General features: G+C 36.9%; 1 protein-coding gene across 1 annotated transcript in view; it reads right to left on the bottom strand.

The window, feature by feature from the left end:
• The window catches only part of MTREX (Mtr4 exosome RNA helicase), a 137,796-nt gene that overhangs the window by 65,243 nt on the left and 52,910 nt on the right, over positions 1-19,643 (bottom strand). The window contains exons 15-16 of the mRNA XM_036849062.1: positions 17,811-17,936; positions 13,384-13,534 (exon numbers count right to left, since the gene is read on the bottom strand). Of these exons, the coding sequence (XP_036704957.1) occupies positions 13,384-13,534; positions 17,811-17,936 (277 nt within the window). The remainder of the gene's footprint in view (positions 1-13,383; positions 13,535-17,810; positions 17,937-19,643) is intronic.

Below are 19,643 nucleotides of genomic sequence, written 5' to 3'. Positions count from 1 at the left end.
TCTATATTTAAATTGCTGGGGAAGTGCTAAACTATTTTCTACAACAACCACACCATTTTGTTAATTACCTAAAAAAAAAAAAAAACCCATCCTAGTGAGTGTGAGGTATCTCAATGTGGTTATGATATGCATTTCCCTAATGATGTCGACCATCTTTTCATGTACTTATATGAAAAGATGTACTTATATATCTTCTCTGGAAAAATGTCTATTCAGATCTTTTGTCCATTTAAAAATTAGGGCCAGTGTCCTTGTCCCCACGGTGAGCCAAGCCACTCCTCACCTCTGCAGGAGAACCTCCAACACAAGGAGGTCAGGAGTTCCATGGACCCTGAATACTGTGGATGGAAACCAATGTGATCTATGAACTAGGGTTGCTTGTTTTTACATGAATTGCACTGAAGTTTGAATTCCACTCAAAGCTGTAGAGAGACTGTTCTGAGGACTGGGATAATTTCTGCAGTAACACAAGCCATGTGGCTGACAGGGTCTTGGTGCTCTGGCCATGTTTCAGGCCAGTGCCTCTGAGGTGGGAGAGCCGAGTTAAGGACACTGGTCCACCAGAGACTTCCAGGCTCCACGTAATATCAAATGGCGAAAGCTCTCCTAGAGATCTCCATCTCAATGCTAAGACCCAGCTCCACTCAACGACCATCAAGGTACAGTGCTGGACACTCTATGCCAAACAACTAGCAAGACAGGAACACAACACCACCCATTAGCAGAGAGGCTGCCTAAAATCATAAGGTCACAGACACCCCAAAACACACCACCAGACACGGTCCTGCCCACCAGAAAGACACACCCCAGCCACATCCACCAGAACACGGGAACCAGTTCCCTCAACCAGGAAGCCTACACAAACCACTGAACCAACCTTAGCCACTGGGGGCAGACACCAAAAACAAAAGGAACTACAAACCTGCAGCCTGGGAAAAGGAGACCCCAAACACAGTAAGTTAACCAAAACGAGAACACAGAGAAACACACAGCAGATGAAGGAGCAATGTAAAAACCCACCAGACCAAACAAATGAAGAGGAAATAGGCAGTCAACCTGAAAAAGAATTCAGAGTCATGATAGTAAAGATGATCCAAAATCTTGGAAATACAATGGAGAAAATACAGGAAATTTTGAACAAGGAACTAGAAGACCTAAAGAGGAAAAAAACAATGATGAACACAATAAATGAAATTAAAAATTCTCTAGAAGAAATCAATAGCAGAATAACTGAGGCAGAAGAACGCGTAAGTGACCTGGAAGATAAAACAGTGGAAATAACTACCGCACAGCAGAATAAAGAAAAAAGAATGAAAAGAATTGAGGACAGTCTCAGAGACCTCTGGGACAACATTAAAGGCACCAACATTCGAATTATAGGGGGTCCCAGAAGAAGAGGAGAAAAAGAAATGGACTCAGAAAATATTTGACGAGATTATAGTTGAAAACTTCCCTAATATGGGAAAGGAAATAGTCAAGTCCAGAAGCGCAGAGTCCTATACAAGATAAATCCAAGGAGAAACAAGACACATATTAATTGAATGATCAAAAATTAAATACAAAGAAAAAATATTAAAAGCAGCAAGGGAAAAACAACAAATAAAATACAAGGGAATTCCCATAAGGTTAACAGCTGATCTTTCAGCAGAAACTCTGCAAGCCAGAAGAGCGTGCCAGGACATATTTAAAGTGATGAAAGGGAAAAACCTAGAAACAAGATTACTCTACCCAGCAAGGATCTCATTCTGATTCGACGGAGAAATTAAAACCTTTACAGACAAGCAAAAGCTAAGAGAAATCAGCACCACCAAACCAGCTTTACAACAAACGCTAAAGGAACTTCTCTAGGCAGGAAACACAAGAGAAGGAAAAGACCTACAATAACAAACCCCAAACAATTAAGAAAATGGTAATAGGAACATACATATCAATAACTACCTTAAATGTAAATGGATTAAGTGCTCCAACCAAAAGACACAGACTGGCTGAATGGATACAAAAACAAGACCCGTATATATGCTGTCTACAAGAGACCCACTTCAGACCTAGGGACACATACAGACTGAAAGTGAGGGGATTGAAAAAGATATTCTAAGCAAATGGAAATCAAAAGAAAGTTAGAGTAGCAATTTTCGTATCAGACAAGATAGACTTTAAAATGAAGATTATTACAAGAGACAAAGAAGGACACTACATAATGAGCAAGGGATCAATCCAAGAAGAAGATATAACAATTGTAAATATTTATGCACTCAACATAGGAACACCTCAATACATAAGGCAAATGCTAACAACCATAAAAGGGGAAATCGACAGTAACACAATCATAGTAGGGGACTTTAACATGCCACTTTCATCAATGGACAGATCATCCAAAATGAAAATTAATAAGGAAACACAAGCTTTAAATGATACATTAAACAAGATGGACTTAATTGATATTTATAGGACATTCCATCCAAAAACAACAGAATACACTTTCTTCTCAAGTGCTCCTGGAACATTCTCCAGGATAGATCATATCCTGGGTCACAAATCAAGTCTTGGTAAATTTAAGAAAACTGAAATCGTTTGAAGTATCTTTTCTGACCACAATGCTATGAAACTAGGTATCAATTACAGGAAAACATCTGGAAAAATACAAACATGGACGCTAAACAATACCCTACTAAGTAACCAAGAGATCACTGAAGAAATCAAAGAGGAAATCCAAAAATACCTAGAAACAAATGACAATGAAAACACGACAACCCAAAACCTATGGGATGCAGCAAAAGCAGTTCTACGAGGGAGGTTTATAGCAATACAATCCTACCTCAAGAAACAAGAAACATCTCAAATAAACAACCTAAACTTACACCTAAAGCAATTAGAGAAAGAAGAACAAAAAAACCCCAAAGTTAGCAGAAGGAAAGAAATCATAAAGATCAGATCAGAAACAAATGAAAAAGAAATTAAGGAAATGACAGCAAAGATCAATAAAATTAAATGCTGGTTCTTTGAGAAGATAAACAAAATTGATAATCCATTAGCCAGACTCATCAAGAAAAAAAGGGAGAAGACTCAAATCAATAGAATCAGAAATGAAAAAGGAGAAGTGACAACAGACACTGCAGAAATACAAAGGATCATGAGAGATTACTACAAGCAACTCTATGCCAAAAAAAAGGGACAACATGGAAGAAATGGACAAATTCTTAGAAAAGTACAACCTTCCGAGACTGAACCAGGAAGAAATAGAAAATATAAACAGACCAATCACAAGCACTGAAACTGAGACTGTGATTAAAAATCTTCCAACAAACAAAAGCCCAGGACCAGATGGCTTCACAGGCAAATTCTATCAAACATTTAGAGAAGAGCTAACACCTATCCTTCTCAAACTCTTCCAAAATATAGCAGAGGGAGGAACACTCCCAAACTCTTTCTACGAGGCCACCATCACCCTGATACCAAAACCAGACAAAGATGTCACAAAGAAAGGAAACTAGAGGCCAATATCACCGATGAACATAGATGCAAAAATCCTCAACAAAATACTAGCAAACAGAATCCAACAGCACATTTAAAGGACCATACACCATGATCAAGTGGGGTTTACCCCAGGAATCAAGGATTCTTCATTACGCAAAGCAATCAGTCTGATAAACCATATTAACAAATTGAAGGAGAAAAACCATATGATCATCTCAATAGATGCAGAGAAAGCTTCTCACAAAATTCAACACCCATTTATGATAAAAACCCTCCAGAAAGTAGGCACAGAGGGAACTTACCTCAACATAATAAAGGTCATATATGACAAACCCACAGCCAACATCATTCTCAATGGTGAAAAACTGAAACCATTTCCTCTAAGATCAGGAACAAGACAAGGATGTCCACTCTCACCACTATTATTCAACATAGTTTTGGAAGTTTTAGCCACAGCAATCAGAGATGAAGAAGAAATAAAAGGAATCCAAATTGGAAAAGAAGAAGTAAAACTGTCACTGTTTGCAGGTCACATGATACTATACACAGAGAATCCTAAAGATGCTACCAGAAAACTAGTAGAACTAATCAATGAATTTGGTAAAGTAGCAGGATACAAAATTAATGCACAGAAATCTCTTGCATTCCTATTCACTAAGGATGAAAAACCTGAAAGAGAAATTAAGGAAACACTCCCATTTACCACTGCAACAAAAAGAATAAAATACCTAGGAATAAACCTAAGGCGACAAGAGACCTGTATGCAGAAAACTATAAGACACTGATGAAAGAAAATAAAGATGATACAAACAGATGGAAAGATATACTATGTTCTTCGATGGGAAGAATCAACATTGTGAAAATGACTTACTACCCAAAGCAATCTACAGGTTCAATGCAATCCCTATCAAACTACCACTGGCATTTTTCACAGAAGTACAACAAAAAATTTCACAATTTGTATGGAAACACAAAAGACCCCGAATAGCCAAAGCAATCTCGAGAAAGAAAAATGGAGCTGGAGGAATCAGGCTCCCTGACTTCAGACTATACCACAAAGCTACAGTAATCAAGAGAGTATGGTACTGACACAATAACAGAAATATGGATCACTGGAACAGGATAGAAAGCCCAGAGATAAACCCACACATATGGTCACCTTATCTTTGATAAAGGAGGCAACAGTATACAATGGAGAAAAGACAGCCTCTTCAATAAGTGGTGCTGGGAAAACTGGACAGTTACAGGTAAAAGAATAAAATCAGAACACTCCCTAACACCACACACAAAAGTAAAAGTCAAGATGGATTAAAGACTGAAATGTAAGGCCAGAAAATATAAAACTCACAGAGGAAAACACAGGCAGAACACTCTATGACATAAATCACAGCAAGATCCTTTTTGACTCACCTCCTAGAGAAATGGAAATAAAAACAAAAATAAACAAATGGGACTTAATGAAACTTAAAAGCTTTTGCAGAGCAAAGGAATACATAAACGAGACAAAAAGACAACCCTCAGAATGGGAGAAAATATTTGCAAAGGAAGCAACTGACAAAAGATTAATCTCCAAAATTTATAAGCAGCTTATGCAGTTCAATATCAAAAAACAAACAACCCAATCCAAAAATGGCCAGAAGACCTAAATAGACATTTCTCCAGAGAAGATATACAGATTGCCAACAAACATATGAAAGGACGCTCAACATCACTAATCATTAGAGAAATGCAAATCAAAACTACAGTGAGGTATCACCTCACACCGGTCAGGGCATCATCAAAAAATCTACAAACAATAAATGCTGGAGAGGGTGTGGAGAAAAGGGAACCCTCTTGCACTGTTGGTGGGAATGTAAATTGATACAGACACTATGGAGAACAGTAAGGAGGTTCCTTAAAAAACTAAAAATAGAACTACCATACGACCCAGCAATCCCACTACTGGGCATATACCCTGAGAAAACCATAATTCAAAAAGAGTCATGTACCACAATTTTCATTGCAGCTCTATTTACAACAGCCAGGACATGGAAGCAACTGAAGTGTCCATCGACAGATGAATGGATAAAGATGTGGCACATATATACAATGGAATATTACTCAGCCATAAAAAGAAATGCAATTGAGTTATTTGTAGTGAGGTGGATGGACCTGTCATACAGAGGGTAGTAAGTCAGAAAGAGAAAAACAAATACCGTATGATAACACATATATATGGAATCTAAAAAAAAAAAAGAAAAAAAAAAAAAGAAAAAGGTTCTGAAGAACCTAGGGCCAGGAGAGGAATAAAGATGCAGACGTAGAGAATGGACTTGAGGACACGGGGTGGGGGAAGGGTAAGCTGGGATGAAGTGAGAGAGTGGCATGGACATACATACACTACCAAATGTAAAATAGATAGCTAGTGGGAAGCAGCCACATAGCACAGGGAGATCAGCTCGGTGCTCTGTGACCACCTAGAGGGATGGGATAGGGAGGGTGGGAGAGAGACGCAAGAGGGAGGAGATATGGGGACATATGTATATGTATAGCTGATTCACTGTGTTATAAAGCAGAAACTAACACACACCATTGTAAGCAATTATACTCCATAAAGATGTTTAGAAAAAGAAATTACATTGCTTTTTGTTGTTGAGTTGTAAGTGGTCTTTATATATTCTGGATACTAGACCCTGATTAGATACATGATTTGCAAATATTTTCTCCCACTCTGTGGGTTTTCTTTTCACTTTATCGTTGGTATATATTGAAGTGCAAAAGTTTTAAAATTTAGATAAAATCCAATTTATTTATTTTTTCTTTTGTTGCTTGTACTTTTGGTATCTTATGTAAGAAACCCCTGCCAGATCTAAGGTTTATGTAGATTTTTACTATGTTTTCTTCAGGGATTATATGGTTTCAGCTGTTTATTATTTAGGACTTTCAGCCATTTTCAGTTAATTTGTGTATATGGTGTGAGGTAAGGGTCAAATTCACTTTTTTTGCATGTGGCTATCAATTGTCACAAGCAGCACTTGTCAAAAATCAATTGACCACAGATATATGGGTTTTATTTCTGGACTCTCAATTCTATGTCATTGACCAAACTCCTGTATTTAACCTGTGTGCTTTAGTTTTCTTTACTCACAAAATGAGGATAACAATAGTAGCCATACCCACAAGGCTATAGTAGAGACTGACAGAACATATGGAAAGTACTCAGCTAACAGTATAGCACAACTGTAAACACTGAGGAAGGATATTACTGTATTATTATTATTTTAAAATTATCATCTTCATCTTCAACACTTCTCACATACTGCTCGCTCCCTCTAACTTCTGGTCTTTTGCACTCTCTTCGGCATTTAGTTTATTCTTTTGGAAAGACGGAAAGAAGAAAAAGGTAAATGTGATAGCTAGGACCATGATATCAGGCATGGGAATAAGAGAAGCAAAGTTTTTGATTCCTGAACCCTCCTTAATACCCCACGCATATCCAACTTCTGGCTGAATTCCCACACCACACAGTCATCCTTATACACAGCAAGAAATCCAATCTACTGCATGGAGACAGAAGGGAAAGATGTCGTCACCAACAACATGATCTTCTGATTAAAAACAAACAAACAAAAAACTATTAAAAGTTTGTTTCTCTACCCAATTTCCCAGGTCTTTTCCTTTCTGCATCTATTCTAAGTAGATGACACCAACTTAAAAATTCACTTAGGAGGCATCCCATTTTAAAAGTAAAAAAAGAAAAAAAAAATTAAAGAAAGTATTTAGAAGTCACTTCTCTTCCTTCCCTCTTGAAGAGTAGCCACCTGCCTCATAGGCAGCTCCTAATTTCCACTGGCACACTGTAACCCTGCATCCTGCTCCTGTGAGCTGACCACTAGAGAGCTCTGCCTCAAGGGACTTCCTTCCTGCAGACTCAGCTTCAAGAACCCTTGCCAGCCTTGCCAGCCCTCAGCTTACCTCTGTGCCCCTCAAGTTTTTCTACGAGCTTCTGTGAGCCAACCCTCGCCTGGACACCCTTATATCCTTAGTATTCAGTATAGCCTGGCCCCCAGGGCTTCAACACGGAGTTTATCCATGAGTCCTTTCCTGCAGAAGGTACAGCCACTTCCAATGACAGGAGGACTTCCTCCTGCCTCATTTCATCACTGTTAATCCTAGAAAATGACTTATTTTTGGAAAAGAATATGCCTTCCAGACAACTCTTGACTCTTCTTCCAATCACTGAGGATTTCTTACCTTTGTGTTCAGATTTATAGAACCGAGGTATGAAAGAATAATCTTGGGGTATGAGGGGTGGACCAGAATAGAACAAACAATATGCATTCAGAAAGCACTCCAAGAGAAAAAAAAAAAAAGGCAACTTAACAGCATTTCCCACCTATAAAGAGATAGAGAACAACTACATGGTGGCTGGTAGCTTCTTTGTTTTTATCAAAAGTAAATAGAGGAGGGTTGCAGAGCAGAATGAGCAAGAATTAGCTCCACAGAACATCTGGACTCAAGCTGAAACCCTAAGAGACTGAGCTAACTGAGGGTGTATGACAGCAAGGGGAGCTCACATGTGGTGAGAACTTTATAGCGGAAAAAGCAGTTTTTAAAATTATTTAATCTGAGCCTCCTAATGCTTTTAAGTATTCAAAATAGTTATTATAATATCTATATTATTCTGGGACTCGAATCACAATTAGGAGACCTGACCCAAATCACATGCCACATGGGAGCAGGACCAAACATTAGAACCCTAAGGTCCAGTTCCAGGATTTCTCTCATCCTTAACAATGAACAAACCATCTCATTTTATCTCCAGCTGCTCAGGAATCTTTCCAAAGTAAATACTTACATATAAATTTGCATCTGTTGATGAAGACCATAATTTCATAAATAATTTTGGTAAAAAACTTAAATCCACAATTTTGTAACCATCTGCTTAAAAAATAGGATATATGTATCTCTATAACATACACTATTATTAAGTTCCTGCACTTGCGTTTGTAGAAAGGAGGCTTAGGTCAATTTGTGCGAAGAACTTTCAGCATGCAATCTACTGGGTCAACAGCTGGCACCAACTGTGACACTCTTCTCTACAGCTCTCCCTGCACTTGACTTCTCTCTTTCTGAGAAAAGTCAACAAGAGCAATAACAATACTTCCATTGCACTTGTCCCTGGTCAGACCTCCCATAGAAAATACTATTTACCTCTGGACACCACATTTTAAGAAAGACACGTTTAGACATTTAAAAAGTTGGCTGAAAAAGGAGCTATAGGAAGAGACTGAAATGTTATCAGGGATGTGTGAGGAGACCCAGAGTTTGCAGACCATGTCCTCCTCCTCTAAGCCTATTTATTTGTATTAATTGCTTATTTTTAGTGACACCAGAGTCAGATCTGCCAAAAAGTCTGCTGAAGTATTGAGACATGTTCTCTGGAATTTTTAATCTTTTCTTCACTTTTTGTTTTTACCTCTAACTTCTGGTCTTTTGTACTCTCTTAGGCATATTGCATCATCCTGGTTATTTTTAAATGAACTGCATTACTTTCTACATGAACTGTATTCTTTTCATTTGAGAATAGAAGGCTATTCTTAACACGTTATGAGAGTAAACATTATCAGAAGAAGAAATGACTAAAAAAATTTGGTAGACTAAAGTCAATAAGAGGTTATATGAAAAGGAAAAATATACACTGAAATGCTCATCTTGCTGCCTTACCAAAAGTTACAAAGTAACACTGCAGGTATCAGTGGAATACTAAATAAGCACTGACAGGAGAGATGATACACAAAGACTCTGCCTGATGCTTAAAATACTGCTCCCATCCTCCACTCCAAATCATTTCTGTTCTCAGACCACTTAACTAATGAATCAAAAGTTTGAGAGGCAGTTTAAGAAATCACATGTGTTTTGTATCTAGGACTCTAAATATAGATATATACTACTCCAGGAAGTTAGTTTAGGTGCAGCCCGCTTTTTCCCAAATTAAGGAAAGGATATCTTGCACGCCAATCAAAAAGTAGAGGAACCTCAGTATAATAAGCTGGTTTTCCTGCAGTGTACCGCCATAAGAAAGCCTCAGTATCTTAGGAAACAGCATGTGAGATATGCCCATAAACTCTTAAGACAGCCTGCAATCAATTTACCCCTTTTGAGGGAGAGAGGCGATGCGGTTCCAAAATTATATTTGTATCATATAAAACGTGCAACAGATACAGACCTGTGAGTGATGGGGAAATGGACTGCTACTCCCAGTACTGAGCAAATTTTACAAAAGGTTAAAGTTTAAATGGCTTTACTGATGTATGGGATTACTATCATTAATTAAAACAAGCACTTACTGAGAATTTAACATAAATGATATCATTTAATTTTCATGAGTTGGATGAACTAGATATTATTCCAATTGCATAAAAGAGCAAACTAAGGCTGCAGTAGTCTGTATTCAAACCCACGTCTAACTCCACAGCCCCTGCTATTAACCATGGCATTATCTATTAATGAAACTAAACAAAAAGATTAAAATTAAATCTGCGTTTTTCTTTCCAGTAAAGGAAGAGTGAAATCCTAGAATTTAAAGTAATTAATTAATTAATTTTTGGACGCGCTGGGTCTTCGTTGCTGTGCATGGGCTTTCTTTAGTTGTGATGAGCGGGGGCTACTCTTCATGCGGGTGGGTGGGCTTCTTATTGAGGTGGCTTCTCTTGTTGTGGTGCACGGGCTCTAGAGTGCAGGCTCAGTAGTTGTGGTACACAGGCTTAGTTGCTCTGAGGCATGTGGGATCTTCCCAGACCAGGGCTCGAACCCATGCACCTGCGTTGGCAGGCAGATTCTTAACCACTGTGCCACCAGGGAAGCCCCAAGAATTTTTACTCTTATGACTCACTGGAAAATCTACTGTGGATTCAGTAAATCAAAATGAAAAACATCTCATGTATGACAGCCATTTAAGTTTGTTGTAAAAATTAAAGCAGTGTATTTGTAAAATAAAGATTAATTCTGTACTTCCAAAGGTAACAGTCTACATTTTAATTTTGGTATACTTAAGCTGGTAAAAATAACACCAGGTCTCTTGAAAAGATTCTATGTATCAACAGCAAAAGGAATCATACTCTTCCAAGTAATAAGTGAAATGGAAATAAATTTCATTCAAGATGTATTTTGCAATTTAAAAGCACAGAGGATAGCCCCTATCACCTCTACCCATCTCCTCTTACACTACATGCTCTTTGGTCACACAGCTCAGCCCTGCAAAATACTAAAGGTGTTGCAACTACCCCACAATTATCACTTTCATCACTTAAATTCCTACTTCTTCCACTAAAAAGTCTGTTATACTTTTGATATTTAGTCTATTTGTTGGTTCCAAATATTAGCAAAACAGGTCTTGCCCCTTTAAAAAGAGAGATAGGCAAAGCAAGGATAATTCAATTGCAAGAAGATTCAAGTATATGGTAGCAACACCAGGGGTCAGAGGTTATGTTAATAATCCTTTTAAAACATAAATCAGAACCACACTGAAAACAACAGCAACAACAGTTGGGGCTTGGGGAGACACAGGACAGGAGATGGAGAAATGGTGGCAATTTTTTTTTTTTAAGATTTTTTTTTTTAATGTGAACCATTTTTAAGGTCTTTATTGAATTTGTTACAATACTGCTTCTGTTTTATGTTTTGGTGTTTTTGGCCCTGAGGCATGTGGGATCTTAGCTCCCCGACCAGGGAGTGAACCCGCACCCCCTACACTGGAAGGTGAAGTCTTAACCACTGGACTACCAGGGAAGTCCTGGTGGCAATGTTTAAGCTCACAGTGTGGGTAGCAGAGTCTTGTTCAAAGTCATATCGAATAATCTGAGCCCAGCTATAAGTCCTAAGGGCTTTAAATAAATGGGAAACTACTTGGAGAATTCTCCCTCTATCCCCTGCTGTATCTGGGATATTTTCTATGGAATTACAAAAGAATAATATAAAGTGAAGTTTAAAAAGTAACTTACTTTACCAAAGGGGAAGGGTGGGGGAGGGATAAATTGGGAGTATGGGATTAACAGATGCACACTACCATATATAAAATAGATAAACAGGGTTTTACTGTAAAGCATAGAGAACTAGATTCAATATTTTATAATAAACTATAATGGAAAAGAATTTTTAAAAAAGAACATAGATATATACATATATATGTGTATAACGAAATCACTTTGCCGTACACCTGAAACCAACACAATATTGTAAATGAACTATACTTCAATGTTTTAAAAAGTAATTTAAAAAAAAATCTGACATCTTTTTTTATATATAAATTTACCTATCTAATCTATCTAATCTATCTATCTATCTAAGGCTGTGGTGGGTCTTTGTTGCTGTGCACGGGCTTTCTCCAGTTGCGGCGAGTGGGGGCTACTCTTTGTTGCGGTGCACGGGCTTCTCACTGCCGTGGCTTCTTGTGTTGTGGAGCATGGGCTCAAGGCACGCGGGCTTCAGGAGTTGTGGCTCACAGGCTCTAGAGCACAGGCTCAGTAATTGTGGCGCACGGCTTAGCTGCTCCATGGCATGTGGGATCTTCCTGGACCAGGTATCGAACCCATGTCCCCTGCATTGGCAGGCAGATTGCTATCCACTGCGCCACCAGGGAAGCCCAAAGGTAAGTCTTAATATCAGCCAGCTCAAGATTTTTTTCATCGTTGTCTTTTTTTCAGCCAGAGAAGTTACTACATCTATTCTCGTCATATTAAAAAGGGATGACCCACACTTTAATAAAAACAGCATGGGTTAGTTAGGAACAGGAGTCCAAGTCAAACCTGCCATCAATCAAATGTGCAACCTTATATACAGACTTAACTTCTCTTATGCCTTATTTTTTTACATATGTAAAATGATGCCAAAGCTTCTTCCAGCTCTATAGTTTGTAATGAAGAAGCTCTCTTAATTAAGACCAAAGAAATTAAGAGGAAATAATTATGATGTCATCCAGGTAAGGGTAAAAAAAAATGAGAATTTAACTTACTTGGATGTTCCAAGCCTTTTCATTTTTTTAAGGTATATTATTACACTTCATTTACTTTCAGGTGCATAAAATAGAGTGGTACTGTCCTATCCACTTGTGATAGAAATCTCAAATTTGCCTTTATTGTTAAATAAATCATAGTACATTCATAAAATGAAAATATTATGCAGTTATTAAAAACCATACTTTCAAAGAATAATTGAAATTAAATTTTAAAAAGCCAGAATCAGTGAGTTAGTGAATGTAAAGCATTTAACACAAGGCTAGGCATATGATAAATGTTTAACAAATGATATCAACTATAATAACATCATTGTTATTAGCAAAACATTGTTAATCCTGACTTTGAAAAATAAAAAAGATGGAAGAGCCACGAAGTGTTAACAGTGGTTGTGTGGCTGTCTGTGTGAGATTACAAGTGGTCTTAAATCTCCATTGTATCTTTTGCCAAATTTGGGTTTTGTTTTTCTTTACAACTATGCATTATTTTTACAAGATTTACCCAAACCAAAATTTTAAATCTTTGCTTCTATATTAGATTTTAATCAGTTCTATATGATAATCAGCCACAATCTTCTAGAATAAGGATCAACACACAATACACAATTCTACTTGAACATAGTTACAATAGAACACTTATTTTTTGGACTTAGAAAGCATTATATTAATTTTGAATATCATTATTCATGAATATGAATTATCATGTGATATGTCTATAACAATAAATTATACTAAATTTGAATTAACCATAGAATTATGTCCTGATAGTGTTTTCTTTCATTTTAAAATGTTCTAGTTGGTTACAATGATTTGGCTTACCAGAAAAAAACCAATGGCCAAAGCAGTCAATAACACAGTAATTTTGCTATTTGGTCTACCCTAGCTAAATGAGGCTGTTATGATCATTTTATACTTACTCTCTACTACTCCTGGAATTGCTCTATAATGCTGAAACTGGTAGAAGGATTTTTCCAACATGTACTCAGGATTTATTTCTTCTACTCGTAGTAAGTTCAAAACCATGTTGTAGGTCAAATGGAAAGCACTATTTAGAGGATCAGCTGAGCCCTGAGAGAAAAAAACATGTCAATGTTGTAGATTTAAAAAATAAATTCATAAAAATATTTTTAACCTCCTGAACTGCGTAACAGTTTAGTCTTCACTAAGGAATACTACAGAAATGTATTAAGTTCTTTCCTTTAAATGACCAACACAAAGTGATAAAACAGTTGATCTTTGGGAAAGTGAAGGGGGGAAAAAATCACTAACTAGGACAGTAGCAGTTAAAATACTGTTGGCCAAGTATGGTTAGCTCTCTGCCTTCTAGGTACTTGACAGGATTACACATTTTGCCCTCAGTGGGGAGGGCAAATAAGTTTCAGTAATGTATCACTTCCTGGTCAAATATTTAACCGCTGGTGTGAAAAGCTACATTTTCCCTGCTGGCACAGTGACTGCGAATGTTCAAGATGGTGGTTTCTCTATCAGCTTGAATCCCTAAACAATAATAAGCATAGTCACCTTTGTAAACGTGCAATGAACAAGAGAAACAAACCTTTAAGTTACTGAGATTTAGGTTTGTTACTGCAGCATAACCTAGCCTATGCTAATAGAGCACACTAAATTTATTTCAGAATGACATTCAGAAAAAATTAGTTATTTTGAAACTCTCAGCTTCCTGAAATGACATAAAACTGCCAAAATGTTTCCCCAAAATTTACAGACCAGTCTTTGTCAACACTTCGGTAATTCCTTTCTCCTCCTAATTGTGGCTGTTACCAAAGAAGAGCTAGTTACAATAGTGTGACCTTAACTTGCAACAAGGTTTATGTCCAAAACACTTCCTTGAGATCTAAACTTTTCTTACAACGTTTCTTCAGGAATACTTTCTTCTTTTCTTTCTTTCTTTCTTTTTTCTGTTAATATTTTTTTTTGGCTGCATTGGGTCTTTGTTGCTGCTTGCGGGCTTTCTCTAGTTGCGGGGAGCAGGGGCTACTCTTCGTTGCAGTGAGCAGGCTTCTCACTGCGGTGGCTTCTCTTGTTGCAGAGCATGGGTTATAGGCGCACGGGCTTCAGCAGTTGTGGCTCGCGGGCTCTAGAGCGCAGGCTCAGTAGTTGTGGCGCACGGGCTTAGTTGCTCCACTAAGGGGAGCATGTGGGATCTTCCCACAACAGGGCTCGAACCTGTGTACCCTGCACTGGCAGGCGGATTCTTAACCACTGCATCACCAGAGAAGCCCAGCAATACTTTTTTCTAAATGCAAATACTTCCTAAGATTGAAAATGGTTATGTAGTGCCCAAATGAGAATGACCAAATTCTTGGGAGATACATGCTGAATGAAATATTTAGAAGTGTCACAAAACATGCAAATCTTTAAATGGCATAGCAAAATACACAAATACTGTTAGGGTATTCAGAGGCTTTTAAATTGAGGTTCATAAGCCAGCCTTATTGCATTCAGAATTATAAATGTATGGATATAGGATTTTATGAGAAGGAGCAGAACTTTCAACAGTCTCAAATGGTGGTATTCCTTAACTCCTGAAAAATCAAGAGCCATTTACCCTAGGGGGTTAGTGAGTAAGTCCCTAAAACCTTAATTTTTATGCACTTTCCTTGAAGATAGGGCCAAAGTGAGATGTGGAGTTAGTATGAAAATCACATTCTTGAGGAAGAGAGGAATGAAAGACAACTTCAGATACTTCATAATTTTACAAACAGACCAACTTTTTACTATTCTATTATTTTTCTTTTCTACTATTACCTCCTTTAAGAAATGTGGGGCTTCAATATTGCAAATGTTTATTTCCAATCTCAAGCTCTGCTTCTATATTCAAACTGCTGTAGAATACACCTATCTGAATTCTCCATCACCTTAAACTCAACATCGCATTTTAACATTGTATCCAAGTGACCCCAGGACAACCCCTACTTATACCTGATATATTGATATAATTATTAATAGTCCCTTCTTTCAGTATTACAGTATCCTAATTTGATGCTATAAAATATGGCTATACAGCCGTTCCCCAGTGTCCTCAGGTTCCCCATCTGAGGATTCAATGAACTGTGGTTTGGAAAATACTTGGGAAAAAAAATTGCAGAAAGTTCCAAAAAGGAAAACTTGAATGTGTCATGCAGCACAGGCAACTATATACACTGTATTTACGGCTATTTAAATAGCGTTTACATTGTATTCCATACTATAAGTAATCTAGAGATGATTTAAAGTATACGAAAGATGTGTGTAGGTTATATGCAAATACTGTGCCATTTATGTAAGAGACATGAGCATCCTCTCATTTTGGTATTTTAATATACGTGGGGGTCTTGGAACCAATCCCCTGAGAATACCAAGGGAGGACTGTAAATACACAGAATACTATTTACTCTTAAAGAAGAAAATTCTGCAATATGTAACAACATGGATGAACTTTGAGGACATTATGCTAAATGAAACAAGCCAGTCACAGAAAGACAAATCCTGTATAATTCCTCTTATGTGAGGTATCTAAAATAGTCAAATTCATGGACTTAAAGAGTAGAATGGTAGTTGTCAGAGACTGAGAGGAGGAGTAATTGGGAAGTTACTAATTAAAGGGCATCAAGTTTCAGTCAAGTGAGATAAATAGAGATTAGCTATACAACAGTCAACAACAACATATTTTACAACATCATAATTTATTAAGAGGATAGATCTCATGTTAAAGGTTCTTTCCACAATAAAATTTAAAAACGCTTTTTTTAAATGAAATGAAAGACAATAGAAATTTGCACTTATAGGGTAACAAATCTAGAGATGTCAAGTAAATGGAATGAAAAAATCTATACTAAAGGAACCAGATGCTGCCATTAAAATATTACCTCCTGACTCAATTATTTCCATACACAGAGTACGAGGTAAGAAAATTAGTGTTTATTATATGCGACAACATTTAAAGAAAATAACACAAATTTTCAGTCTTGACCATTTTCCTTACACAAAGAACTAAAGTTATATGGACACTTAAAGATGGGTTTCCAAGTGTTAATCTTTAAAACTGAAAATAAGACACCATAAGATCACTCTATGAATATGTACAGATAAGCTTTGTCTTTACTCATATAAGAACATTTAAAAAAAAAAAAAGAGGGGCTTCCCTGGTGGCGCAGTGGTTGAGAATCTGACTGCCAATGCAGGGGACACGGGTTCGAGCCCTGGTCTGGGAAGATCCCACATCTTCCCGCAGAGCAACTAGGCCCGTGAGCCACAATTACTGAGCCTGCGCGTCTGGAGCCTGTGCTCCGCAACAAGAGAGGCCACGATAATGAGAGGCCCGCGCACCGCGATAAAGAGTGGCCCCCACTTGCCGCAACTACAGAAAGCCCTCACACAGAAACGAAGACCCAACACAGCCATAAATAAATAAATGAATGAATGAATGAATGAATGAATGAACCCAACGTTTAAAAAAAAAAAAAGAAAGAAAAAAGAACTTTACCTATTTTTGCTTCAGCATACCAGGCTTCCTACAACCATATCTCAAATTCTCCATGCAGTTTCTAAGTCTTAGAAGTTGAACACAGTATATTTCAGAGATACTGACCTACGCACGTCTTAACATGTTTCGAAGATTTATTTTAAGTAGTTAATCAGCTGGCAGTTAATTTTATACTTTAATTCATGTTAAGTTTCCTATCTTATTGACAGTGTTCTCTATGGATATGCTTAATAATTCCTTACTATCAATACATGGAGAAGGAGAAGGAAAGCAATCAGGCAGGTCAAACTTCCTTGAGAAGCTCTTCAAAATAAAACAAAAATCTTAGACAATCCAAAACACAAATACTAAGCAAGCAAAAGGTTAATTTGAAATAAAGCTTATAAATTTAAATTTATTATTGGGATATTATAATCTCGCAACAGGATGAATTAGAATGGTAGATTGTAGAATTAATTTATTAAGCTATCTGGGCTTGTAAAGGTATAGGAAGATAACTGTGCATAATACTGATAATATCTGCCCTACTTCCTGCGCTGATAGGTGAGAAGTGGTTTGTGCAGTCGAGTGGGCAAATATAGAGGTATCTCAAATTTGGAGGGCAAAGTAAACATTTCTGCCCTCTGCAGATCTCCATCCCCTCCACTGCACGACTTACTCTTTTCCTATTAGAACAGAAAGTAGGGTACAAAGTATCAGCAATTTGAGCAGTTACCCTCTTCCACCTTCCTAAGCCCAGATAGTTCAGTAAATTAACTCATCTACTCAGAGAGGTATTTGAACTGACACAATTAATTTCAATGTGGTCCTGAAGTATGTTTCTCAAATTCCTGGTGAAGGCACAGAAGCTTAACTTGTTACCTTAAGTAGTTGTTTTCCAATCGTTGGGCTCATCTTTTCATCTACCATAAGAATTACAATTCCTCTGTCATCCATTCCCCTCCTTCCAGCACGACCAGACATCTGAATGTATTCACCAGAGGAAATCTGAATGAACATAATTAAAAATGAAAAGTTTAGGAGAAAACCTAGTGAAAAACATATTCTTAAAATTATTCTTATAATAAAGTTCACAAGCACAAGCTACACATTCCAAGAAAGGAAACAAGATTAAAAACATGAACTTTTAGGAAAGTTTAAGTAAGAAGACAAAAATGCAAAACACTTAAGAATAATGTTGCAAAACTAAATTTTAGCTCCAAAATGATCAAATAGCTATAGAGAAATACTGGCTAATTCAATGGCATAAAAGATATCTTTGAACTATATATTCTGGAAAACAGGAAAGTTTAAGAAAGCAAACAATGACCCCAACTCTATTAAATACCAATTCTGTCTTGATTATAACAAATTTTCTTAATTTCCAAATGAGATTAATATAAAAATCAACACACACAAAAAGCACAATTTCTATTTTCTCAGTGTATGTCCTTGGCATTCAGAAGAGTCCATTCATCACTAAGAACCACCTAAGGGAGAAAGGTTAGTAAGTCTCCCATGCATAGTCTTTAAGGGTAAAACTGAGCCACCTGAACACTGGGCAAAGTTTTATCTTTAAGTACATGTATACTTTTTTCCTGTGGAAAGGGTCCAGCGTGTTCGGACTCTCAAAAAATGTTTCACTCAAGAAGAGTTACAAACCACTGTGCTACTAGAAGGCATATTACTGATAGCATCAAAAACAGACCTAACGACCTGGGACCAACCTTAAAGATCAGAAAAGAACATTTCAAAAAGGCAGTCCAATAAAATCTCAACAGCGCTCAAGGTCATCGTTACCTTTTGACACATTATGATTTTTAGATTTCATAATTAGGATCTTGAATCATCAAGAAATGGTTGTTTTCTTAAATTCAATTACCCACTTTACTACATACCCTTCCCTGGGGTCCACTGGATGCCAAGGAGCATGTAAAGTCACAAAAAACTTATTTATTTATTTTCTTGTAGCATCAGTTTTATTCAAAGAATTAAGTAATTTTAAACTGATGATGAAGAATTTTAAAATTTACATTAACTTAAAATATAAAACATATGAAAGACTTTATCCACGTTGCAATTAAAAATTATATTCTACATGAAATAATCTTCTTTTGACTTAAAAAAGTCACAAGTTACAGAAAGTTTCTGAGGCATTCTCAAAACTTTAGGGCCTTCTCAAAACCTAGAGGCCTTCTCTGTGACGCCTCCCTGACCACTTATATACAAGTGACTTCTTTTCTTGTGTTCTATTCTTCCTATACATACTTCTCAGAGCCCATAAAATAAACTTCCACCTGCACTAAGTCTCTTCACAGTAGGGATTAGTTTGGTTTTGTTTTAAATTTAGCATTCTTAGTATCTACCATAGCTCTAGGCCCATAGTTTAAGTTTGGTAAGAAGCGATTACTTGCTTCTGGATTAAGGATTTATTTTTACTCCAATTCACCATTTCACTCATGATCCCAGCTTTTGCCTTAGAAAAAACATATGTGCAAACCTATTAAAAAAAAAAATCTCTATTTTAAACCTAAAGAGTAAAACAGTGAGCTACAACTGTAGCCACTACAACTACAGTAAAGGTGCTTTAAATAACTTAAAATTTGAAGAAATAAAAATTCTAGACGTATTTTAAATGCATTAAAGCATTCATGACTCATTTGCACACTTATCCCTCATCACCAAACTCTTTCACCTAAAGTAGTTTTTGGTTTT

The sequence above is a fragment of the Balaenoptera musculus genome, chromosome 3 (assembly GCF_009873245.2).
Source record: "Balaenoptera musculus isolate JJ_BM4_2016_0621 chromosome 3, mBalMus1.pri.v3, whole genome shotgun sequence".
NCBI lineage: Eukaryota > Metazoa > Chordata > Mammalia > Artiodactyla > Balaenopteridae > Balaenoptera > Balaenoptera musculus.
This window is presented reverse-complemented; position numbering and strand designations above follow the sequence as displayed.